Source organism: Mastigoproctus giganteus, chromosome 5 (assembly GCF_048544385.1).
Source record: "Mastigoproctus giganteus isolate SK-2022 chromosome 5, ASM4854438v1, whole genome shotgun sequence".
Classification (NCBI taxonomy): Eukaryota; Metazoa; Arthropoda; class Arachnida; order Uropygi; family Thelyphonidae; genus Mastigoproctus; species Mastigoproctus giganteus.
In genome coordinates, this window is record NC_143579.1 from 181967005 (window position 1) to 181993581 (window position 26577).

The 26577-nt window shown below is 38.8% G+C and overlaps 1 protein-coding gene across 2 annotated transcripts in view; it reads right to left on the reverse strand.

Annotated features, from left to right (window-relative positions):
• Positions 1-26577, reverse strand: part of LOC150085898 (beta-keto L-gulonate decarboxylase-like) — a 128310-nt gene that overhangs the window by 72288 nt on the left and 29445 nt on the right. For both annotated transcript variants that reach the window (XM_090373559.1, XM_090373560.1), the window contains exons 2-4: positions 20681-20779; positions 10569-10642; positions 6567-6668 (exon numbers count right to left, since the gene is read on the reverse strand). In XM_090373559.1, the coding sequence (XP_090229685.1) occupies positions 6567-6668; positions 10569-10642; positions 20681-20779 (275 nt within the window). The remainder of the gene's footprint in view (positions 1-6566; positions 6669-10568; positions 10643-20680; positions 20780-26577) is intronic.

Here is a 26577-nt window from a genome sequence, read left to right on the forward strand (position 1 = left end):
GCATATAACACAAGCGTGCTCTCTTTCCCCCCCTCCACTATAGCTAACTGAAGACGAGGAAACTCGAAAGTCGCTCGTGCGCGATTATTAGCTTATATTTTCCTTTCTTTTTTCTCTACATTTAATTTAATTTAATTAGGCAACCATGGAAAGTGCACTTTCCTTTCTTAAAAATTTTTCTACAGCCCATAACTTAATTCTAAACCCATAATCCCTGTAAAGTATTAGAATCCTATAACCACTATGTATGTGGTAAAACCCTCCACCAGCTAAGCGGATTACTATGAGGTGAGTGCTGAAAATTAAGCTAAGCTATACGTACTATCTCGTAACAAATAATTAATACATAACTATAGTGGTACACGTGATACGGAAGTTATATAAAGGGAACTCGTAGAAAACACTAGATACCGAAAAAATAAATATAGCGTTATAACTGTTTTGGGATATAACTTAAGGATTTAATTTTGTTTTGAAATTTTATTGAATTAAATCGGAATCATGACTCAGACCAGAGCAGCAAAGCAAAAGGCTCAAGCGAATGGGAGTGCTGGGGTTCAGGGGAGAACTGAGGGAGGGGGGGTAGTTGCCCTCTGAATCACAGTCTTTTAAAATGCACTGTTTGCTTGATGTTTGCGGAGCAGTTGGGTACGGGACACGATACTGCCGAGGGGGATGTCTTTGTGTGTGTGTGTGCACGATGTAAGGAGTGCAAGGAAATCAGGCGACAACTCAGCGTTGTTATGGGCCTTTATGAGAGCTTGAAGGACAGGGTGGATGCCCTCGAAGGAAATAAATTGAGGGGCCCATCAAGCTCTCAGCCGCCCACATCAATGCCAGAGCTTGCACTTGGTCGTCAGGCAACACAGAGGCAGCCCCCCTAGGCAGAATACGCTGGTCCCACAGGAACTAGTGGTTGTTGGTGACTCTATTGTCAGGGAAGCAGGGAACATGCTTTGTAAAAAGGATAGGTGGAATAGGACCAGGGTATGTCTGCCAGGGGCAAAGGTTGATGACGTTGTAGAGCGGATATCATCTTTTAAGGGCAAAGAAGGTGATATAGTTGTACACGTTGGCACTAATGATATTAAGAGTAGGAGACCGGCGAAATTACTTAGCAAGTACAGGTCACTGTTGAAAAAAAGCCGTGAATTAGGGTTGAATTTGAAAGTGCCTGCAATTCTGCCCAGACACGATAGGAGGGAGTATATGATGAGAGCCTTGTCGATCAATTCGGCCCTGGAGGGATTGTGCAAGGCTCAAGGGGTATAATTTTTTTCAGCCTGGACTGTACTTGTTAACAGGAGAGATTGCTTCTACAGGGATGGGATACACTTAAATAGAAAGGGTGCAAGAATTTTTGCTGATGCTGTCGAGGCAGAGTTAGGAGGGTCGGAAAACTGCTAGTTGGGGGGGATACAAGGACTAATAGATTAACAGTAGCCACTGGCAGAGGTGGAAGTGATTCTTGCACTGCTTCTATTGAAATGAGCAGAAGCCTGAAAAACAAGATGCAGGATATTTCAGAGACTGCTGGGAGTCATTGCGGTACAAGTAAACACATGGGTTGTGTTAGGGTAGCCAAGAATAGAAACAGGTGCATGTATACCTGCGTGTACACCAATGCTAGGAGTTTGGTAAATAAATTTGATGAATTTGAGGTATTGCTCAAAACATCAAAGGCAGATATTGTTGGGATATCAGTGTGGTGTCACACAGATATAAGGAATGCGGAACTGGAATTTGGGGAATACAATGTGTATAGAAAGGATAGACAGGACAGGAGGGGAGGAGGGATTATGCTATTAGTTAAGAAACACATAAAGTCCAAGGAAGTGAAGCCAGTCGACATCGATGGACAGGGCAGTGTCGAGTCAGTTTGGTGTGGCATAAGCATAGGGAAATCAAATTGAGAGTAGGAGTGTGCTATAGGCCTAATGACTCTGATGAGTATAATAAGATATTGTACAGGGAAATAGAGTGGGCCAGTAAATCAGAGAGTCTTATAATTGGGGGATTTTAATTTCCCAGATATTGACTGGAATTTGTGGTTTGGTCACTCGCACACTAGCAAGGCTTTTGTGGATTTATTGGATGATTGTTTTCTACATCAGCATGTTCGTGAGGCAACAAGAGGGGGCAATACTCTTGATCTGATTATCAGTACAGTCGGTCCTCGTATAACACGTGTTTACATTACACGAATTCGATCATACACGATTCATAAATAGGGGAACGTTATCTTATATAACACGAACCGAATTCGCTTATACACGATTCGCCTTTGTGTTTACAATAAATGGCAGTCAAACGCGGAATCACCCCAACTGAACGCAACACGATAGGAATGAAGAAGATTCTGAAAATGTATTTATGTGTTTTATATCAGTGAAGGGGAAACACATTTCACCATAATAACGTAAAAACCAACACAATTCCAGTTATCGATATAATAGCAAATGCAATTAGATGGAGTTTACTACCAGTTTATAACAGATTCCACTAGCAGAAACGCAACTGGAAATTGTTTTTATTGTTTTATGGTAGTAACCCACAGAAATGTGCTTTAGTAAAATGTGAGGTGTTAATAGTGTATCTCTGCCTTTACTGTGTTGTTTATTCAGTTGCTACACGCGCGCAGCTTTGTTTATGTGTATCACACGTGCCTCCTCGTTTTGTAATTGTGCTTTATTCCCTAAATATGAGTAAAATACTTAAAAGGTGTGAAAAGGAAGCGTTCTGGCTAAGACACTGCAGATTCAGAGAAAAAAAAAAAAAAAAAGCAATATCGATAAACAGAGGCGGACTGGATCAAAAATTCTTAACCGGGAAAATTTATAGTGGCCTCATACTACGGTTTATGGCCAAAATCACACCGGCCTCCGGCCCACCGTGGTTTCCCCCGTAAGGCTTCTATCCGCCTCTGTCGATAGAGAAAAAATATGAAATTGTGAAACGCTTTGAGCGAAATGAAAGGCCATGTGATATTGCACGTGCTATAGGCCTAAATCAGGCAACGCCGAGAATTACAAAGAATGCAGAGAAAATAAAAACAACTTTCATAGCAGGAACAACTCAAAGTGTAATTAAAATCCATTAGATTAAGACACAAGAATTGGAAGGGATGGAACGGCTGTCATCTGTTTGGATAGAAAATCAAACAAAAAACAAGTTTGCTTACGATAGAAGCAAAAGCATTAGCAATATTTTATTACGACTTACGTATTATAATTTATACTTACGTATTATAAAATACGTAAGTATTTTATTACGACTGTTTTATTTAATATAATAAATTTTTACGAATAAAATACGTATTTTATTCGTAAAAAATACTTTTTTAGTATTAAAAAATACTTTATAATATTTTTATTACGTATTTTAATCGTTATAAAATACTTAACGTATTTTATAACGATTAAAATTACCCGATTATTTATTGTTTGGTAATGTTTTGGTTCCAAATGTGTGTTCAATCTTGGGTGGTCGGCACCTAACCCTACTTTTCCCATAGGGCCTGTTGTTTATATTGCACGATTTCGCATTGCACGAGAGTTTCTAGGAACGCAACTATCGTGCTATACGAGGACAGACTGTAGTGATTCTTCATACATTAAGAATCTGCAGATAAATGAACCACTAGGTGGCAGTGATCACAGTGTGTTGAAGTGGGATTTACTCAAGGAGGTAACTACCATCAGAGGTAAAGGGAAGGGTTTTTGTTTTCGTAAAGGCGACTATGATGGTCTGAGACAGTATTTAAATTCTACACAGTGGGACCAACTGATGATGTTATCAACAACAAACTCAAAATGGGAAGCATTCAAGGAACTAATCTTGGAGGCTACCAGGCTTTACATACCAACTAAGAAATATTGTTCAAGGTTTAGGCCTAAATGGTTGTCAGATGAACTAATGAGACATGTGGCAGAGAAGAAAAAGATATAAGTTGGTCTGTAACCAAGTCACAAAGGAGATTAGGCAGGCAAAGGCAGACTACGAAAAATCCTTGGCAAAAAAATGCAAAGAAAAACAGAAAAGAGTTCTTTACCTATTTAAACTCAAGAAGGAAAGGGATGAATCAGATTGGTCCACTGGATATTGATGGTTCAACAGTTGAGGATCCTGCTCAGGTGGCTAACAATCTAAACGAGTATTTTGCATCTACGTTCACGCATGAGGAGTTATTCAGGAAGGAGAATGAGGTAGGTAAAGTAAACAATGGCAGTGAGCTGGATGATTTTGTAATAACTGAGAGGAAAGTGGAGGAGAGATTGTTGAGGATAAACATAAAAAAGGCACCTGGGGTGGATGGGATCTATCCACCCCAGGAAGTAAAAGGAAGTAAGCAAGCAAATCCCTAGCCATAATTATGAGAGCTTCTTTGGACTCAGGGAAGGTACCCATAGACCGGAGATGTGCAAATGTAACCCCAATTCACAAAGGAGGATCAAAGGCTGACACAAGTAATTATAGACCTGTTAGTTTAACTTCTGTTCCAGGTAAATTAATGGAGGCACTGGTTAAAGAAGCACTGCAGGATCATCTAGACAAGAATTCAGTTATAGCTCAGACGCAGCATGGTTTTGTTAAGGGCAGGTCTTGCCTGACCAATTTGATTGGATACTATGATGTAGTCACAAAAGAACTGGATGCAGGGAATAACTTTGATATTATATATTTGGATCTTAGAAAGGCTTTTGATACTGTTGCACATGGAAGACTGCTGCACAAATTGGAGCAGTGTGGCATTGGAGGCAAATTGCTGCAATGGATAAGGGGATGGTTGAGTGGCAGAAGACAGAGAGTGGTAATCAATGGACACTGCTCAACGTGGACTAATGTTATTAGTGGAGTTCCTCAGGGTTCAGTGTTGGGTCCGTTGTTGTTTTCGTTGTTTATGAATGATATTGATGATGGGATATCAAGTTTAATGTCCAAGTTTGCAGATGATACAAAGGTTGGCAGGGTTGTTAAGGACACTACTGACGCTATGCTGCTGCAACAGGATCTGGAAAGGTTGAACAGATGGGCTGAGAGGTGGCAAATGAAGTTTAACATTGACAAATGTAAAGTACTACATATGGGAAACAGTAACCCCAGAGCAACGTATCAACTCTGCGGTACTACACTGACAGTGGTGGAGAATGAAAAGGACCTGGGGGTAATTGTGCAGGCAGATATGAAGTTCTCTGAGCAGTGCAGACGAGCTGCAAGAGTAGCTCATGGTGTCTTGTCAATGATATACAGGAATTTTTCTAGCAGGGAGAAGGAGGTGATTATTCCCTTGTATAAGGCAATGGTTAGGCCACATCTTGAGTACTGTATACAGGTCTGGAGGCCTCATTTCAAGAAGGATGTAGAGCTGCTGGAATGGGTACAGAGAAGGGCAACAAGATTAGTGAATGGAACAAAGGGTTGCTCTTACGAAGAAAGGCTTAAGTTTTGCAAATTACAGAGTCTGGAGACTAGGCACCGGCGAGGTGATCTGATAAAGGTGTATAAGGCTTTGAATGGTTTGAGCATGCTCAATGCCAATAGGATTCTTCATCTTGCTCAGAATAATCACCTCAGAGGGCATAAATTCAAATTGAGGAAGGACGGATGTCGGATAGATGTGCGGAAATTTGCCTTTGGCCAGCGGGTGGTTGGTTGGTGGAACCGACTTCCATCACTTGTTGTTGAAGTTGATAGCCTAAAGAAATTTAAAGCTCAACTGGACAGGTATTTCGAACGAATGGAGGGGTGAAATGGGAGTGGTGTGTGTGTTTTTTTTTTTTTTTTTGGCTGATGCTGAATAAGCCTGCTTTCTTGCATCATATGCCTCTACTAATGCTAATGCGTTTACACTTCCATGAAATCTTCAATCATATAAAAAAAAAAAAATTTCAGAATCTTCTCTTCATTCCTATTTTTAAAGCTTTGTAACTTGTTACTCCGTTCTCACTTGCACATATCATGTTACTTTCAATTTGTGTGTGCCGTGTTCTTTGTTATTGATTGCTTATCTTTCTACTGTTTTAAATTTTAACCTCCACCCACAAATGGCAGTGAACAGAAATGTCAAATAGTTAGTATATACATATTATAGTACGTATTAATTATTCCGATTATCACGTATATTCTTCTGATTTTCACGTATCATTTAATTTTTTAATTGGTAAGGTAATAAATGGTAAATTTGTGCTTAATATATCTTTACTTTTATAGCCTGTGGATAATATTCCTCCTATTTTTGCTAATTAGAATAGCTGTTTAATAGAATTAAAATTCAATTCACAAACATGATCACAATATGACTGGCGCTTACTACACATCATATAGTGAAGGGTACTTTACTATGGTGAGTCCATCGTAACGCGATTTGATTGTACAATGAACCAATTGTAAAGCGGGGATCCATTGTATTTTTAACTATTTACGTGAAACTTCGGATAATTGGGGCAGCCGCTTAATCGGGCCAAAATGCACTTTCCCGATGTGTCCTAAATAACCGGAATCGACTGTATTTACAAAATTCATCCAAGACAGGTTACAGTGAGCAAACAATATATAGCATAACTTACTTCACAATTAACCCCTACAACATGATAAGGTCCTGCTCCAGCTCCTATTAGAAATGCTTCTGGAAGTTCTGCTTGCTGTGCTATTTTGCACAAATCATAAATCTGAAATAAATATTTAAGAAAGTTAAAATTTGTCTAAATAGTCATTTCTTTAAATGAAAAAGAAATCAAATATTAATCAGGTTATCCCTACAATGAATGCATTTCATTTGGTAATGCCAGTTAATGTTTACAGATGGTCACAAATTTTTTTAATTCCCTCTCAATAATAAGAACACTAATGCCAAAGCGTCACTTTTTGAAATAGCAGTTAACTTTTGTTTCATTTTTTATAATTTAAAGTAGTTGCATAGGCATATTTTTCTGTTCTTAGACATTATATACTTATAAAGCAGCCACATGAATATCATTTTTCTGATGAATACTTCATGTTTTCTAATAAAAAAAAAATTGATCCAATTAACAAAAGACAGTTTCTTAAGTACGAGTAAATAGGTAAAATTAAATTATCCTATTTATAGCAGCAATAAGTAAGTTTTCAAACAAAATCTCAATCTACACTAGTTCCTCATGCCAAACCATTGCTTATGTACACATCCAATAATAGTGGAGGCATATGATGCAAGAAAGCAAGCTTATGCAGCATCAGCCAAAAAAAAAAAAAAAAAACACCACTCCCATTTCACTCCTCCATTCGTTCGAAATACCTGTCCAGCTGAGCCTTAAATTTATTTAGGCTATCAACTTCTACAACAAGGGATGGAAGTCTGTTCCACCAACCAACTACTCGCTGGCTAAAGGCATCTAATCCTACATCTTAAGAGAGGCGGCAAGCGAGTGCATTGAACCATTGAGGCTAATTATGCGAGCATCATTAGACTCTGGGGAGATTCCCTTGGATTGGAAAAGTGCAAATGTATCCCCCATACATAAGGGTGGCTCTAAAAGTGAAGTTGGAAATTATCGACCTGTCAGTCTGACTTCAGTAGTAGGGAAAATCATGGAGGCAATGATCAAGGGTGGAATTCAGGATCATTTGGATCGAATTGAAATTCTCAAGGATACTCAGCATGGTTTCGTAAAGGGAAAATCATGTTTAACAAATCTGGTTCGCTATTTCGAAAGGGTCACTCACGAGCTGGATTTAGGGAATAATTTCGACATTGTTTATTTAGATTTCAGCAAAGCTTTTGACTCAGTCCCACATGAGCGGTTGCTTTATAAGCTGGAACAGGTTGGAATCACTGGGAAAATCCTTAGATGGATAGAAGGATGGCTTCAGGGCAGGAGGCAGAGGGTTGTGATAAATGGCTATTCCTCAGATTGGGTTGATGTAAGAAGTGGGGTTCCCCAAGGATCAGTATTAGGACCACTGTTGTTTTTAATTTTCATAAACGACATTGACGAAGGGATAGAGGGCGTGATGTCTAAATTTGCAGATGATGTTAAAATTGGGAGAGTAGTTAATGATCACTGTCAAGCTGAGCTTCTTCAGAGAGACCTAGATAGACTTCAGGAATGGTCAGAAAAATGGCAGTGTGCTTTAATCCAACAAAGTGTAAGGTATTACACCTGGGAAACAGTAATCCCAAAAAAACTTATTCACTTGGTGGAGTTCAACTAAAGCCAGTACTGGAGGAAAGGGACTTGGGTGTTACGATACGGTCAGACATGAAATTCTCTGAGCACTGTAAACAGGTTGCAAGGAAGGCCCATGGTGTCCTATCAATGATCTATCGAACTTTTGCAAGTAGAGATAGGGACGTGATAATCCCATTATATAAGGCTTATGTTAGACCACACTTGGAATACTGTGTTCAAGTATGGAGACCGCACCTGAAGAAAGACATCGAGCTTCTTGAAAGGGTGCAAAGAAGGGTAACTCGCCTGGTGAGATCGGCAAAAGGGCGTCCTTATGAAGAAAGACTTCGAATATGTGGGTTGCAGAGTTTGGAAACTAGACACCTTAGAGGAGATTTGATTGAGGTGTTTAAGGCTCTGAGAGGCATCAGTAAAATGAATGAGGACAAAATTTTCAAGATTATAAATGATGCTAGAACTAGGGGACATAAATTCAAGTTACGGGGGGAAATGTTTAGATTGGATTGCAGGAAGTTCTATTTTAGCCAGCAAGTTATAAATTACTGGAATAAGTTGCCTTCATGGGTGGTAGAGGCCGACAGTTTGGGGAAATTCAAAGGTCATCTGGATAGTACTTTCGGGTAAGGGAAGCACATAGGATGATAGGTTTAATTTCCTTTTTATTTATTTTTTATTTTATTAATTATTATTATTTAGTTATTTATTTTTTTGTTTTTATCATTGTTTTGTTCGGATTTATTTTTTTTTTATTTTTTATTTTTTTTTTTTTTGGCTGGTGCAGCATAAGCCATAGGCTTTCTTGCACCATGCGGCCGTTACTAATACTAATACTAATCTGTCTTTCCTCAATTTGAATTTATGCCCTCTCAGGTGATTATTCTGAGCAAGAGGCAGAATCCCATCACCATTGAGCATGCTCAAACCATTCAAGGCTTTATAACTTCTATCAGATCACCTCGCCGGTGCCTAGTCTCCAGACACTGTAATTTGCAAAACTTAAGCCTTTCCTCTTAAGAGTAATCCTTTGTTCCATTTCCTAATCTTGTTGCCCTTCTCTGTACTCATTCCAGCAGCTCTACAAGCTCTTTAGATAAATCCCACATCAATACACTATGATCACTGCCACCCAGTGGGTCTTTTATTTGCAGATTCTTAATGCATGAAGGGTCACTGCTGATAATCAGATCAAGAGTACTGCTTTCCCATTTTCCTCTCTAACATGATGGCCTAGAAAACAGTAATCCAAAAAAGCCATGTAACTATGGGAGTGACTGACCCACAAATGGCAGTCATTATCTCCCATCATAAGACATTCTGATTTAATGGCCTACACAATTCGTCTGTACATGTGTCATAATATTCATCACAGCCATTAGGCCTATAACATACTCCTCTCATTTTTGTTTTTCCAGTGCTAATATCACATTGCACTGCCCATCCACATCAACTGGATGTACTGCCTTAGATTTTATGTGCATTTTAAAGAGCATAATCCCTACCATTTCCTGTCCTCTCTGTACACATTGTACAGAGAGGCAGGGGAGGGGTTATGCTCTTTATATAGATTTGTGTCCTCTGCACACATTGTACTTCCCATATTCAAAGTCTTATTCCTTATATCTAAGCAATACCATATCTATTATATTCTCATACTGTCTGCCTTTGATGACTTGACTCAAATTCATTTACTGCGCTCCTAGCATTAGTGTACACGCAAATATACAAGCACCTGTTTTTACTCTTACTAACTGTAACACAGCCCATGTTGCTTGTTCCGTGAAGACCGCTAGCATGCTTTGAAATCGCCAGCACCTTGCTTTTCCGGTCACTGCATGTTCCAGTAGAAGCAGTGCAAGAATTACTGTTGTTGCCTATTAATCTCTTAGTCTATGTATCACCCCCAGCTAGCAGGTTTTTGACACACCTTACACTGCCTTAATAGATCAGAAAGTACTCTATAGGGCCGTGCCAAGCCATTTTAGTACCTGAGCCAAGAATGAAAAATTGCACCCTGCTGTTAATGATGGCAACATTGGCAATTATTTAATCTTTCCTTTGGCACCCACTTTCAGCTCTTAACCTGAGGCAAGAGCCTTGTTCGCCTCACTCTCGGCATGGATCTGCCCTTCTATTTAGATGTATCCCAACTCTGTAAAAACAGTTGGTATTGAATACCTACTAATGCTATAGGCTTCTAATACCTTTCATGTTTTGGGTTTTCATAAAGGGTGAAAAAAGTGTTGGTAGAAAAAATTTCCTTCAATGATAAACCCATTTTTATCAGCTTTCATTATAACTGTTCTTAGAAACACTCATTTAAATCTTTCAGTCCATTAATGTTTTTACTACTAGCAGAAATATTTCAACCTTTAAGGAAATAGATCAAGGAAAGGTAGTTACCTTATTTTTATGAGGAAGTGGAATTAAGTAAGGAACACCTCCAATATCAATTAATCGTGCATTTCCACATAGTCCTGGAAGGAACATGAACATAATGAATGTTTTGACTATCTGAAAATCATATTTTTTCTCAGCATAGTCAAGATTTAATGAACAGATAATAAATAAATATAACAGTAAGAATAAAGTTTCTTGATCATATTGACAATTACCAATATTTACTTCTCCCTTCTTCTTAATTATGAATAAAGTTAATATTTACAACAGTGTACCTAGCTGTGGTTTTGTTACAAATCAACTTTTACTTATACAAATCTGAGCTCTTGTCACTCTGTACACGCCCTATACTGCCTTCTCTTTTATTGAGCTCAGTAACTCTTTTCATTCATCTTGGATCCTTCTCATGGTACTTCTTACGTGTAATGTACAGACTCATGGCTTTGACAATATCTTGAAAGTTCCTCATAATTCAAATGTACTTTCACCCTCCTGTATATAAAAAAAAAGTAAAGTGTAGACATTATCAACCCACTGCAGGATGGAAGCCTCCTCAACAATCCATGCTGAGGGAAATGGACCATAATCTGCCACGCTGGTCCAGTGCGGGTTAGCAGATCGACCGTATTCAGCAGTCAGGGGCTTGAACCCCGGTCTACTCAAAGAGCATGTGCTACTGCACTCCCGCTACGGAGGCCATATATATGTCATCCCAATTGAATGAGTCCAAAAAGCCCCTTAGTTCACAGTAATCCCCCTTTCTTGAAATTAAAGTTCTTACCCTTGACTATCAAAATCTCATTTATCATCATCCACTTCCAGCCATTACTAATACATGCCATTAATGGTTCCCAGCACAGTTTGATTAAAAAAAGAGCTTCACTGAATTATATTGATTTTTCTGTCCTCCAGTCTTCAGCAAGTTACATTCCCTCTAGTGAAAGACTTAGGCTCCCACTTCAGAAATGAAATCACTATCCAGGAATCAACCTAAAATTATCAATATAATTTTGAACAGACAGTGAGATTTTATTTAAATATTTAAACAGATTTTATTTTTTAATAAAAGATTTAAATATTTTTAAAAATACTTTTTTCCACCTCTTATTTTCAAAAAGAACAAAAAAAAAAAAAAGAAAAGAAAATAAATCAGTTAAGTGTTTCAATCTATTAAAAAAGATAAAGTAATGATATACTTCAAGCAGAATTCATAAAATGCTTTTTTCAGTAATTAAAAAAAGTTTGGTACCTTTTTTTGTTATAATTTGTTGCTCCACCATCATCTGCCAGGTTAAAGCCTCGATGATGTTGGCAAGGAATTTTCCATCTCCAAATCAATTCCTTCTACCAATAAGAAGGGAATGTGTAACCTTATCAAGGTATGTGATGTCGTTTTTTTTACTGGAATAACCCTGAATTTTCTTTGCATAAGTACATCACCAATATTGCTTCCCTGCATCAAAAACACTAGGTCTTCTCTTTCTTTCATGGCACTGCTTTTTCTGAGCACCTCCTCACTTAGTGTACAAATCACAAATCTGTCCTAATGTGGAATACTGCCCCTTGAAAACCTCTCTTAAACTCTTAGAAATTTTACAAATTCTCATCACTCAATATCACATATATGTGATACTGAATGATGAGAGTTTGTAAAGACTATCCTACCATTAATACCTGGACATCTGCATTTCTAGTGGTATGGGAAACACTCTCCACCAGTTTTTATAAATGTCCTCTGATATTTTCTGCCATTTGGCCTTTCACACAGTGGTTCAGCTCTGTTATTTGTATGGTGTCTCCTCACATGAAGCCAATGATCCAATTCATCGCAGAGGTTTATAGGACTGAGGTCAGTGCACTGGACTGGCCCAGTCCAATTTTTCAATGGCCATTTCCTCAAAACAGTCCATTACAGCATGAGCAGTACGTGGGGCATTGTCCTGCTAATACATGCAATAGTGATAATATTTGCCATATAGTGCAAGAAAGCAACAGGCTTTTGCTGCACTGGCCAAAAAAAAAAAAAAAAACAACTCCAACCAAGTACACGCCTCACATCAGTTGCAAAGAAAAGAATCACCAGATGAGCTAGATCTGTCTACTAGACTAGCCTTGAACACATATCACAGGCTGTACAAACGATGAAGTCGCAACTCACACCAGAAATGCCCACAGACATTTTTGCTTGAGTCCCAATGTCCCTGGACTTTGTATTGTAAGTGGATCTTGTAGCAACTATAATTTAAATAAAATTTCAACTTTACAAAGATTACGAAACTTAAATTTACAATATATCACAGAATTTATGTTAACAAAATATCACAGAAATTAAACTGTTGACAAAACTTAAATCACTGAAGAAGTTAAACTTAAGCTACCAAATGAAAGTTATGAAATTCCAGCCAAAATATTGATAACAAAGGCTATCTTAATATTAAGCTGTAGCTTTCTAAATACTTTGAAAATTTAAATTTACAATATACTACGGAATTTAAATTAACAGAGTATTACAGAAATACTGCTGACTAAACTTTTAACCACTAGTGAAATTAAATTTAAGCTACCCAACGAAAGTTACAAAGTTCCTGCCAAAATATCAATAGCAAGGACTCGCTGAATATTAAGGTTTTCCAAAAACAGTCGGACCGCTCTTTATAGCTTCCATATAGAGAATTTTTCTATGTAATGAACTTTTATTTCCCCTAATTTTCATTACATTGAAAATAGTTTCTTTATAATTAAGAAAATTTCCATATGATGAACTGATTTTGAGCGACCCGGGTACACATTGTTCGAACCTATGGCTTTTAGGCAATAAAGCTGATGCTGTAGAAAGATTAAGATTAAGAATTAACCCCTTCAGCTCTTAAAAAAAAAAAAAAAAAAGGATTAATTCCACAAATTAAGACTTAAAACAGTCTACAATTTAGTGGTGCTTGTAAAACCCTGCAGAAAGAAACTGGCCAACCACTGCATGCGATAGAAAAATATGGAAGATTTTGGGAGAGACCTTTGCCCAGCAGTGGGTCAGCAATGGCTAAAAGAAGTAAAACCTATATATTACTGTACCAAGAAGTCGCACTTGTCAACTGCTACCGAGTCCACAACCATTGGCAAAGATTAAGGCATATTCCCGATGCAGACATTGGCTCCGGTCAACCTGTTTTCTACTGTAAACATCCTATTAGAGAATTAGGAGAGAGTGATTTTCCTTTATCCCGGAAATTCATCTGTTTTGAAGAAATGAGTCATCAAAACGTGCCGATATCAGGGCCATTAATAAAAGAAAAGGCTATGGAGTAAGCATTTTTTCTGGGACATAAAACATTCCAAGCCAGTTATGGTTGGCTGGACAAATTTAAAGAGCGCCATGGCTTACTGGAAACAGTTATTTCTGCTGAAAGTGGAGTCGCAATCGAAGCAGACTGTACCTATTGGAAAGAAAGTATTTTGAAGGACTATGAGCCCCCAAAAATTATGGAGGACTATGAGCCCAAAGTCACATTCAATGTTGATGAAATACGTCTATTTTTTAAACATTTTTCAAACAAGACACTGACTTTTAAAGGTGGTAAATGTTCAGGTGGCAAAAATAGTAAGGAGAGAATTACAGTCTTGGTTGGTGCAAATATGGCAGATAATGAAAACTGAAGCTTTTGGTAGAGGCAAAAGTAGACAACTGCGATGTTTCAAAGGAGTCAAGTCATTAGAGTTGGACTACAACTACAACAAAAAAGCTTGGATGACAAGTGAAATTTTTTGAGCAGTGGATTTTAAATTTCGATAGAAAGATGACAAAAGAAAACAGAAAAATCGTGTTCATTGTCAACAACTGCCCTGCCCACCTTCACTCGTTAATTTCAAAACTTACAAGTGTGAAGCTTGTTTTCCTCCCTCCGAATACCTTGTCTAAACTGCAGCCAGCAGACCAAGGCATTATCAAGAATTTGAAAATGTACTACCAAAGGAGCATACTGGAAAAAAAATTGAGGATAGGAACCAACCAACCTATAGATTCCATTATAGATTTGCAGATGTGCATATCAGAGTTGGCGAAAGTGTGGAGTCGAGATGTGACGAAAACAACGATTAAGAATTGTTTTGCAAAAGCAGGTTTTTCTAAAACGCTAATTAACCGATGTCAGCGATGAACTACTACAAGACAGGCGAAGGCAGATTACGAGAAATCCTTGGCAAGGGATGCAAAGAGTTCTTTACTTATGTAAACTCTAGAAGGAAGGGGATGAATCAGATTGGTCCACTTGATATTGATGGGTCAACTGTTGATGATCCTCCTCAGGTAGCTAACAAACTAAATGAATATTTTGCATCGACATTCACACATGAGGAGTTATTCAGCGAGGGGAATGCCAGAGGTGTATTCAACTCTAGCAGTAAGCTACAGAATCTGGAAATAACTGGGAGTAAAGTGGAGGAGAAATTGTTGAAGATAAACACAAGAAAGGCACCCGGGGTGGATGGGATCTATCCAGTTATATTAAAGGAGGCAGCAAAGGAAGTAAGCAAACCCTTAGCCATAATTATGAGAGCTTCCTTGGACTCAGGGGAGGTACCCATAGACTGGAAATGTGCAATTGTGACCCCAATTCACAAAGGAGGATCAAAGGCTGACACAAGTAATTATAGACCTGTGAGCTTAACTTCTGTTCCAGGAAAATTAATGAAGGCACTGGTTAAAGAAGCACTGCAGGATCATTTAGACAAAACTTCAGTTATAGCTCGGACACAGCATGGTTTTGTTAAGGGGAAGTCTTGCCTGACCAATTTGATTGGATACTATGATGCAGTTACAAAAGAACTGGATGCAGGGAATAGCTTTGATATTATATACTTGGATCTTAGAAAGGCTTTTGATACTGTTGCACGTGGAAGACTGCTACACAAATTGGAGCAGTGTGACATTGGAGGCAAATTGCTGCTTTGGATAAAGGGGTGGTTGAGGGGGAGAAGACAGAGTGGTAATCAATGGACACTGCTCGTCGTGGACTAATGTTATTAGTGGAGTCCCTCAAGGCTCAGTGTTGGGTCCATTATTGTTTTCTGTATTTATAAATGATACTGATGATGGTATATCAAGCTTAATGTCCAAATTTGCAGACGATACAAAGGTTGGCAGGGTTGTCAAGGACACTACTGACACTATGCTGCTGCAACAGGATCTGGAAAGGTTGAGCAGATGGGCTGAGAGGTGGCAAATGAAGTTTAACATTGACAAATGTAAAGTACTACACATGGGAAACAGCAACCCCAGAGCAACGTATCAACTCTGTGGTACTACACTGACAGTGGTAGAGAATGAAAGGAACTTGGGGGGTGGTTGTGCAGGCAGATATGAAGTTCTCTGAGCAGTGCAGACGGGCTGCAAGAGTAGCTCATGGAGTATTGTCAATGATATACAGGAATTTTTCCAGCAGGGATAAGGAGGTGATTATTCCCTTGTATAAGGCAATGGTCAGGCCACACCTAGAGTACTGTATACAGGTCTGGAGGCCTCATTTCAAGAAGGATGTAGAGCTGCTGGAACGAGTACAGAGAAGGGCAACAAGATTAGTGAATGGAATAAAGGGGTGCTCTTACGAAGAAAGGCTTAAGTTTTGCAAATTACAGTGTCTGGAGACTAGGCACCAGCGAGGTGATCTGATAGAGGTGTATAAAGCCTTGAATGGTTTGAGCATGGTCAATGCTGATGGGATTCTTCCTCTAGCTCAGAATAATCACCTGAGAGGGCATAAATTCAAATTGAGGAAAGACAGATGTAGGATAGACGTGCGGCAATTTGCCTTTAGCCAGCGGGTGGTTGGTTGGTGGAACAGACTTCCATTCCTTGTCGTGGAGGTTGATAGCCTAAATGAGTTTAAGGCTCAGCTGGACAGGTATTTTGAACGAACAGAGGGGTGAAGTGGAAGTGGGTTTTTTTTTTTTTTTTTTTTTTTGGCTGATGCTGCATAAGCTTGCTTTCTTGCATCAAATGCCTCTACTAATGCTAATGCTAAAGACATTGAGCAAGCTTGGGAAGAGTTCCAAGCGAGGTTTGATCAGTGGAGAAATTGTTCTTGATGAATTTTTAGGAGTTGATAATGATGTCAGAGTAGCTGAATATCCGAGTGACTCCAACATTTTGGAGAATATTTATAAAGAACTAGTGACAATATCGACAATTAGCTGGATGAAAATAAGAGCAATATTAAACCTTCCAAACAAGAAATGTTGGCAGCATTTGAAACTTTGCGTCAAGGCCTTCAATGGGAAGAAAATGTAACAGAAAATATATTTGAGTGTTTTAATAAATGCAAATATTTTTATGAATGATGTAAAGTAAAATCCAGTGCACAACAAAAAATAACCAAATATTTTATGAAATATTTCTTAAAAGTGTACTAATACAGTGTGCACATCGTGTAAGTGGTCATTTCTTAATATGTATGTATTAATAAATTAATGAAATGTTAAATTTATTCATTCCCACTTACTTCTGATTTATTTCCCATCTTTTACTATATTTCTGAATTTACAGTATTTTTTATTGTTGGAACAGTCATATTTCTTTATAACGAAATTTCTGTATAGCAAATTTTTTCAAGAGAACCATCGATTTCGTTATATGGAGGTCCGACTGTACTTATATAAATACAAAAATCAACTAACCTATGTTACTATAGGAGTTCAAACTATATATTAACCACAGTTTAGTATATTAAAATAATAATAAAAAAAAAAAAAACAACCTTCACCATTATTTCAAAAACTAACCTGCAATTAAGAGCTTTGGAAGTATGCAGCCACACACACACACACACTGTATCCTCGATCCCAGAATCATGTACAGGCCTTTCCTCAATGTACCAGTACAACTTAGATAACACATTGTCCAGGATGTCTAGATAGACCTTAGCATTAGTGGTTTTGTCCAAAGCAACCAATGATCCCAGGCCAAATCATGAAAAACAGCCTCAGATCATCATGCTGCCTCTGCCAAAATTCATTGTTGGGCTAATACAGTCTGGCAGGTCATTTATCCAGGCATGACTGTCAGACTGGTAACCAAGAACCATGACTCGTCATTCCACGTTACAGCTTTCCATTGATCTACAGTCCAAGAATCAGGAAAAAATTAGAGACAATTCATAGAACAATACTTCTCACTATTATCAGAGCATGTTGCACTGTGAGCACACCAGCACTGCAGGTGTTGGCTGGTGCTCTCCCACTTTATTTGGAAGTAGCCAAAAGAGACTTATATTACAGACTTAAAAAGGCATACCCACAGAATTTCTGGGGATAACCCTTGACATAGCCAACACTACCAAGGCTGAAAAGAAAAAGAATAGCCACAAAGCTCCGTGAGCTATGGCAAACAAAATGGGAGCAGGAAGCTAGAGATCTGGTTACTAAAAGGTTTCTCCCACAGGAGGCAATGGTTAGTCCAAAGCCACCAAAGTGGTATGCCCTTGGACTTTTCACAACATTTATATTGACAGGTCACAGCTCCCTAAAGGCTAAATTAACTTCCTTAGGGCTAATTGATGTCCCAAACTGTACCTGGGCGCACATTCTCTACAAATGTATAATTTATGACATACCAAGAACCCAATTAAAAGAAACTGGTCCCATACTCGGGGGACAAGTACATTCATTTATAACAGAAGAAAATAATTATAAAGCTTTCATAAGCTTTACACAAAAAGTATTTGAAATGCACGGAATTATCCAGAGATGGGCCTTACAGCCCCCACAGCAAGGCAACATTTCGCAGCCAAAGTCTCTCACCATGCCCAGATGATTACTTTTTAAACTAACAGGGTAACTGAATCCAGCTCCCTGACAGATACCCAAATTTGACTAAACCAGACTGACTAGGGCCCCCCAAGGATTACCCTGCCCCTAGTGGGGAGGGGGGGAGACCTGGGCCCACATCAATTAAGTAAACATGTAGAAGAGGGAGATGTACAGGCAGCCAGGGAAGCAGCTTAGCTGAAAAATATTAGTAAGGTAGCAGCAAGGGGATGCAATAGAATGAAAGAAGAATGAATGAAAGGAAAGAATGAAAGAGTGTGAAAGACTGAAAGAATGGGCTGGGTACTGAATGATAGAATGAAATAGGAATTGTAGTAAAAGGGAATGAATGTCAGTTTTCGTGGAAGAGAGTGACCCAGCAAGGGAGCAACAGAGAGTGAATGAGTGTTATGGTAAATGGGAGTAAGCAAAGGAATGAAAGAAACTGGCTGCAAAAACAGAAATAGCAACAATACTAACACAATTTAGAAATATTAACACAATCTCAATATACTAACAACACACACAACACTGCATCCCCTCCCAGCTTGTAAGATCTGCAGCCAGGGCTGCACTTTAACTAAAAAGTATTAGTAAGTTGAAATGTCCAGGGAGAGCAGTAAGAAAGAGAGAACTGAGTAAATGAGACAAATGCCAGCAGAATAAATGAGAGTATGTCTGTGAGTGTGAAAGTGTGCAAACCACATATTGATTAACCCTTAGTCTCTAGCCACTAAATTTTAATTATTAAATGTTTAGTACAGTAATATACTGCATTCCATTGCATTTCCCCCCCCCAACCAGTGTGAAAAAGAAGATGGATGTGTAAAAAAAAAAAATGTAAAACCTAATAGAAAATGTAGGAAAACAGTATAAAATGCAAGAAAAACACTAAAAAACCAGAATGAGAATAGAGTGAATGAAGATTCACTCTTAGGCATTCACTGAATGCCTAAGCTGACCTTTTCAGGAAACTTTTAGAACAGTGTAATAAATGCATTAAATCAGGTGATGATTACTTTAAATAAAAATAAAACCATTTTTGAGCTCCTTCACTTTGTGTTCTTTTTATTATACCAGTCCAGATACTTCACTGCCACACCTTGTACATGTATTATTGTTATATAGATTGCTATATTAATTATGTTATAATATATATATATATATATATATATATAATATAAAATTTAGTTAAAGTATATATTAAGTTAATAATTAGAGAAAAGATAAATGGTTACTGTTCCCTTATATTAATCATTAGAATTAAATTAATTAAAATCTCCAATAGAAAATACAGATATTAATTAATTAAAATTAAGGGGGAAAAATGAATCTGATATGTAATGCAATGCATACATACCTAACTTTGTTTTCCAACAGAAACCAATTCTGCCCTCTTTTGCCATATTAATTATTCTATAAATAAAATTGTTTATGGTTTCATTTACCTCACTGTTTTATATTCTAATTCTTCTTCTTCTTTTGTACATCAATATTTTATTTGAAGACGAAATGCACAAGGCATAATCCTTATGGGTTTTGGTAATTAACTATATAATATTGGTGTACATACACCATAGTTAACCCATAAATTTGAACTACGTATGTAGCGTAAAAGGCATCATTTTAATAGTATCTCATATTGTGGGTGCCTTCATTTGCCAAATGGTGCTGGAAATTTCCAACACCCTTTGGCATCTCTCATATTGTGGATATAACTTCGAAACTGTGATGGCATGTTGCATTACTAGGATATCTGCCCACCCACTGATGATGAAGCCCACTAGCTTCGAAACGATCGTCTGGGTGGTGGTATCCTCTTAAAATAAATAATAGTAGTCTTCTCTACTAGACAAGTGTTATTTATTTGAAGTAGTGCAATACCAGCTATCTCGTTGTGAAGGCACCCACAATATGAGATACTATTATAATGATGCCTTTTACACTACATACGTAGTTCAAATTTATGGATTAACTATGGTGTATCTGCACCGATATTATATAATCAATATTTTAGAATAATCATTGACAATAGCTGCCCTCCTCAGATATTCTAAATGCACTACTTTTTTCATATACATCTGAAACAGGTGCCTCCGTAGCCAGGTGGGCAGGAGTAGCAGTGCATAGCACACGCTTCTTGATTAGACTGAGGTTCGAGCCCGTAACCACCAAATATGGCGGATGCGGAAAGGTCAGGGAATGACCACCACATATCCCCGAAGCAATATGGCCTTAAGTTGCTAATGCTCCTAAAAACCAAATAACAAAATGAAAATACACAAGCATCTAAACACATAAAAATTAGATAAAATACTGACCTTCTGCAGCTAACATAAATGGTTCAGTCTGGAGATCAGGGCAGTCCACAACACCTACTTCTGTTTCTCCAAAACATTTCTGTAAACCTTCATTAAGAGCTAAAAAAATAAAATAACTTTAAATTATTTCTCTCAGACAATGATCTACAAATGCACATATTAAAAGATAACATATTACGTCAAGCAGCTCCGGGCCTGCAATGTAGACTTAATATCACAAATGCCAATAACATTAATATTGTTATTGAACTTAATACTTATATTTTTATCCCTCTTTCTGCCCCATCCCAACACAGAAAAATACACCTTACTGGCTCTCCAACTGAATAAAAAGTAAATCTTGTGCCATGGGGTGAACTGAAATCTGTTATAGGCATTGTTACAGGGCCCGCCTTAGAGAAAACCCTCATAATCTGATATTTTCAAATAATAATTAAGCAGTTAATCACAATAAACAAATAAAATATATGCAAAGCCAGAGTATAACAAAATTATTTTTGTTTTATCATACAACAAATAATTATGTTATACACCAGTGAGCCAAAATATTATGACCAGCGAGTTGTTATGCAACTCGAAGCAACTGCAGGTGATCTACGGCGTGTGAACAGGTTGGGACACAGTATAAAAAACACCTGATACTGAGCTCCATTAATCAGTGTTACTCTTGTTCTTCAGATGGGAAAGGCAGTGGACTTAAACAAGTTTTTTATGAAAATCCCAAACACGACAAGTATTAGAACCTACAATACTTAGTACCGTGCTTGGGTTGGAGGTTGAGAAGACGAAAGAAGATATTTGTTGATATCAGACTTGAACTTCTGTAGACTGTAATTTTCAGGAAATACATATGAAGGAAGGTTGTTCCAGAAAACGGCAGTTGAATGAATAAATGAGGAAGATGAGAAGTTAGTCCTGTGAGTTTGAAATTGGACAGTAAATGGATGTTGGCTGGTGGTGGAACGTGGTCGGACAGTTTTGAAAAAGAGAGGGGAAATTATAGAAGCCAATTCAGAAGAACAGTGCCCATGGAAGTATCTGTAGAAAAGGCATGCAGTAGAAACAGTACGTCTTTGAGACAGTGAATGGAGAGACTCTGTTAAAGAGGAGTCATTAATTAACCTAACTGCATTCTTCTGAATGGAATCTAGAAGCCTGAGAGAGGTTTTGAAAGCAGCACCCCAGATGTGGGAAAAGTATTCCAGTGTAGGACGGATTTACGATTTGTACAGAGTAAACAGATGTTTGGAAGAAAAGTTAACGCCACGAGGAAAAGAGAAAACCAAGTTTTTTAGATGCAGAGGAAGCAATATTTGTAATGTGCTTGTGCCAAGAAATATTAGAACTTAGGGTAATCCCCAAAAGAGATTTATCATTTTGCCTAGAAATTGGAGTGTCACCAAAGATAAGCATAGGAGCAGAAGAATCCTTTTTGCTAGATATAAGACAAGACTGAGTTGTATAAGGATTGAAATAAACTAAGTTGTCTTTGCCCCACTGGAGAATTATCTGGAGATCGGCATTTAAGGAATTAATAACGGATATTCGGAAAGTTGAAGCTAATTGAGCAGGGCAAGATTTCTCAAAATAGAAAGTGGAATGCAATGTGCTATCACCAGCAAAACTATGGATAGGATTTCCAGTCAATGGAAGAAGGTAATTAATATACAAGAGGAAAAGAGTGGAGGAAAGAACTGAACCTTGGGGGACACCAGCATTAGTGGAGAAGTTAGAAGACAGAGAGCCATCAACCATCACACTCAGTGAGCGATCAGAGAGAAAACTTGATAACCAATTACAAAAAACAGTTGGGAAACCATAAGATGGAAGCTTGTTTAGAAGACCTTCGTGCCAAACACGATCGAAAGCCTTTGAGATGTCAAGAGCAATTGCTTACGTTTCACCAAAATTTTCCATTGAATTTGTCCATAAATGGGTAACATAAGCCAGAATATCACCAGTGGATCGACACTGACGGAATCCATACTGGCGATCGTTGATCAGATGGAAGGTTTCTAGGTAGTTTAAGAGTTGGCGGTTAATTTATTTCTCCATTACTTTAGAAAGAGTAGAAGTAATTGCAATGGGATGATAATTGAATGGGAGGGATTTGTCACCCTTTTTAGAAACTGGCTGGATATGAGCAAATTTAGAAGCAGAAGGAAAACACCTTTGAAATACGAAAGTGAAAAAAGACGGCAAAGAACAAGAGTAAGTTCAAGAGCACAGGTTTTGAGAACAAGTGAAGAAATACCATTAGGACCTGGAGCTTTCTTAGCATCAAGGTTCGTGAAAATCTTTCTGACATCCTTTTGATGGAAGATCACAGGAGACATTGAATGGAATGTGTTGGGAATGGTGGGAGATGTTTTACCAAGATCATTAATACAGGAGTTGGAAGAAAATGGGATACTAGCAGGTGAGCTTTATCCTTGGCTGAAGTGACAACAGAACCAACTGATTTTGACAGAGGTGGGAGCAGAGATAGGCAAAAGTTGTGGCCAATACCTTTGGCAAGAGACCAGAATGCTCGGCTACCATTAGGGCAAGAAGCAAGTTTTCTACTCTTAGCCTGTTCAAAATTTAGTTTGGACTGATTAATAACTGCTTTACAATTGTTGCAAGCTTTGCTGTAGGCAGAAAATGAAATTGAAGAATTAAAAACAAGCCAATTACAATATGCAACGTTCTTCTCTTGAACAGCCTTGGCACATTAATTGGAAAACTAAGGTTTAGCTAAGGGACAGGATTTTAAAGTGGAGTGTGGGATAAAGGATTCCATTCCTACAAGAATAATTTCACTGACACGATCTGACCAAACATTGACATCAGAAGTTTTGAAACAGTAATCCAACTAAGGGAAAGAAGAAAAGAAACCTCTCAGGTCATCCCATTTTGCATTCTTGTAATCCAAACAATACAAGGTTGAGAATAGCCATGAGATAAAGGCTCCATTGGAGAAGAGACAATCACTAAGTTGTGATCTGAAGTGCCTAAAAGACCACTCACTTCGACGGTGTACTTAGAAGGCTTGTTTGTGAGAAAAAGATCAAGCATATTGGCTGTACGGTTAGGATTGTCCGGTATTCTTGTAGGTAAATGAACAATCTGTGCAAGGCCATTAGTAATTGCAAAAGCCTCAGCATCTCGAACAGCTGGGTCAGTGTGACTAGAAAACGGAAACCAGTTGGAGTTGTGTACATTAAAATTACCAAACAAAATTACCTCACTGTTAGGAAAGTTGGACTGGAGAAAGTAAAGTTGTAAAGAGAGGAAGTCAAAGAGCTCCAAGTGATTAGCAGAATTGGGAGAACGGTAGAGAGACAGCAAATGAATTTGAAAGTATGAGGTAGAGAGATTTTAAGCCAGAGAAGATTGAAAAGTGGAGATTCCAAATTACCAAGTCTCTGACAGGGAATGTCGGAAAGGACATATGCACAAGTACCACCTTTGAGACAAAAGGAATCATACAGCAAATAGTTTGGGCAACTGAGATGAGCAGTAGTTGAATCAACCAATACCTGAGATTCTGTCAGAAAAAGTACATGGGGTTTGGCAGACTGCAAGTGGACATTGTTGAAATTTGAATTGAGACCACGTATATTTGTGAAATGAATTAGGAAGTGCTTGGGAGGTTTAGATCTTTTTACAAATAAGCTTGCTCTATTAGTTTGACAATTCATGGTGTATTTAATAGTAAGAAAAAGTGGGGAGACATGCTGTATGAAGTAATGAAATTTTTGGATATGGCATACACATCGTAAGAATATACCCAGATCCTTGACATAACGTGGCCTCGACAATGCCTCCCACATACACACTACTTGGATTCCCTCCAGTCACTATCTGGCAGAGTAGAGGTAGCAAGATTATACACTAGCTGATCCGGAAACCTCCTAAAGAGTTACCAATAGGTTCGGTCTGGTGTACTAACTAGCGGCCAGTCTGCAAACACCGTTTTAGAGTTGTGCCCTTGAAATATAAGGAAGATTGGATCTCGCCATGATGTTCATCATAACCTCAAAATTCATCAGTCATACAGCATGATGGAAGAGATGGGGAAGGGTTGATGGGAACTTAGCTCTAGACTGAGTTCCACCACTTCAAGCATCAAATAAGCAAAGTGGTGGTATTGCACTGGCTGATGAGAGTCATCTACCACCTAGCATTGCCTGGTAACACAGAGGGGCAGCATTCCTCCATGTTTTTTTTTTGATTTGGTAGTTGTTGGCGCATCGGCTTCTGTGGCCATATTGCACCTCCCAAGGTTTTTGCAGTACTTTGATCCAAGCCCGAGGCGGGAATCGAACCCGCGACCTTTGGGTTGCCGGGCAGGTACTTTACCCACTCGGCTAGCCCGGTCGGCTTCCTCCATGTGGTGTGGGCACCACACATTGACCCCTGCTTACGTTGGTTGACACCTAGGTGGTTCACCCACCGTGTGCATGGAAGTTTGACAAAGGCCAAATTGTAATGGACAGATGACTGGGTCAGAGGATATCTCAAATGGCATGGCTGGTGGGGTGCTCATGGTCAGCCGAGGTTAGTACCGAAAGTGATCCAAGGAGGGAAAACCCATGAACTGCCAGCAAGGTGTTGGACAACCACGACTCATAGATGCTTGAGGTGAGCATAGGCTCTCCCGGATGGTACGTGGCAACAGAAGTGCGACTGCAGCACAACTAGCCGGTAACTGGAATGCTGGTGATGGGAGTAATGTGTCACAACACAGTACATCGAACCCTGCTGAAAATGGGGCTGTGTAGCTGTAGGCCGCTCCGAGTGTCCATGCTAACCACAGGTCACCAGGGATAGTGCCTACAATGGGCACTCAAGCATCGAAATTGGACCTTGGAAGATTGGAGTCTGGTACAATAAATCACATTTCCTGTTGTACCATGTGTACTGCTGGGTACGTGTGCATCGTTTACCTGGGGAAGTGATGGCACCTGGATACACCGTGGGACAAAAAACAAGCTGGTGCCGGTGGTGTCATGTTTTGGGCGATGTTGTGCTGGGATACCCTGGGTACAATCATCCATGTGCCAGGCACTCTTATGTCTACCACCTACCTAAACATCATTGCTGACCAGGTACTTTCATGGCAACAGTCTTCCCCTCTAGCGGTGCCATCTTTCAGCAAGATAATGCGCCATGCCACACCACCCGGATTGTTCAAGACTGGTTCGCAGAATATGAGGAAGACTTTCAGGTATTGCCCTGGCCCCCAAATTCCCCAAACATCAATCGCATTGAACATCTGTGGTTTGTGTAGTAACAGCAACTCCGATCTGCAGTGTCTCAACTACTGCAGATCGGATGACAATTCATGGACCTTAGAGGGGTTAAAGGATCTGCTGGTTACGTGTTGGTACCAGATACCACAAAACACATTTAGAAATCTTGTAGCGTCTATGCCATACCAGGTACAAGCTGTTTCAGCTGCATGTGGAGGACCATCATCATATTAGGTAGGTGGCCATAATGTTTTGGCTCATCGGTGTATGTTGTGTGATAAAACAAGAACAACAAAATAGCAACAAATAATACAATTATGCTCATATAGAAACATTGTGTCACTCAAACATAAAGAATGCAGATTTCTAATATAGTCAGTACAATATGTTCAGGAAGGACAGACAGGACAAGCAGTACACCCCCAATCCCATTGAGCATCTGTGGTTTGTGTGGGAACAGCAACTCCGATCTGCGGTGTCTCAACCACGGACCTTACAGGGGTTAAAGGATCTGCTGGTTATGTGTTGGTACCAGATACCACAAAACACATTTATAAATCTTGTAGCGTCCATGCCTAGCCAGGTACAAGCTGTTTCAGCTGCATGTGGAGGACCAACATCATATTAGGTAGGTGGTCATAATGTTTTGGTTCATTGGTG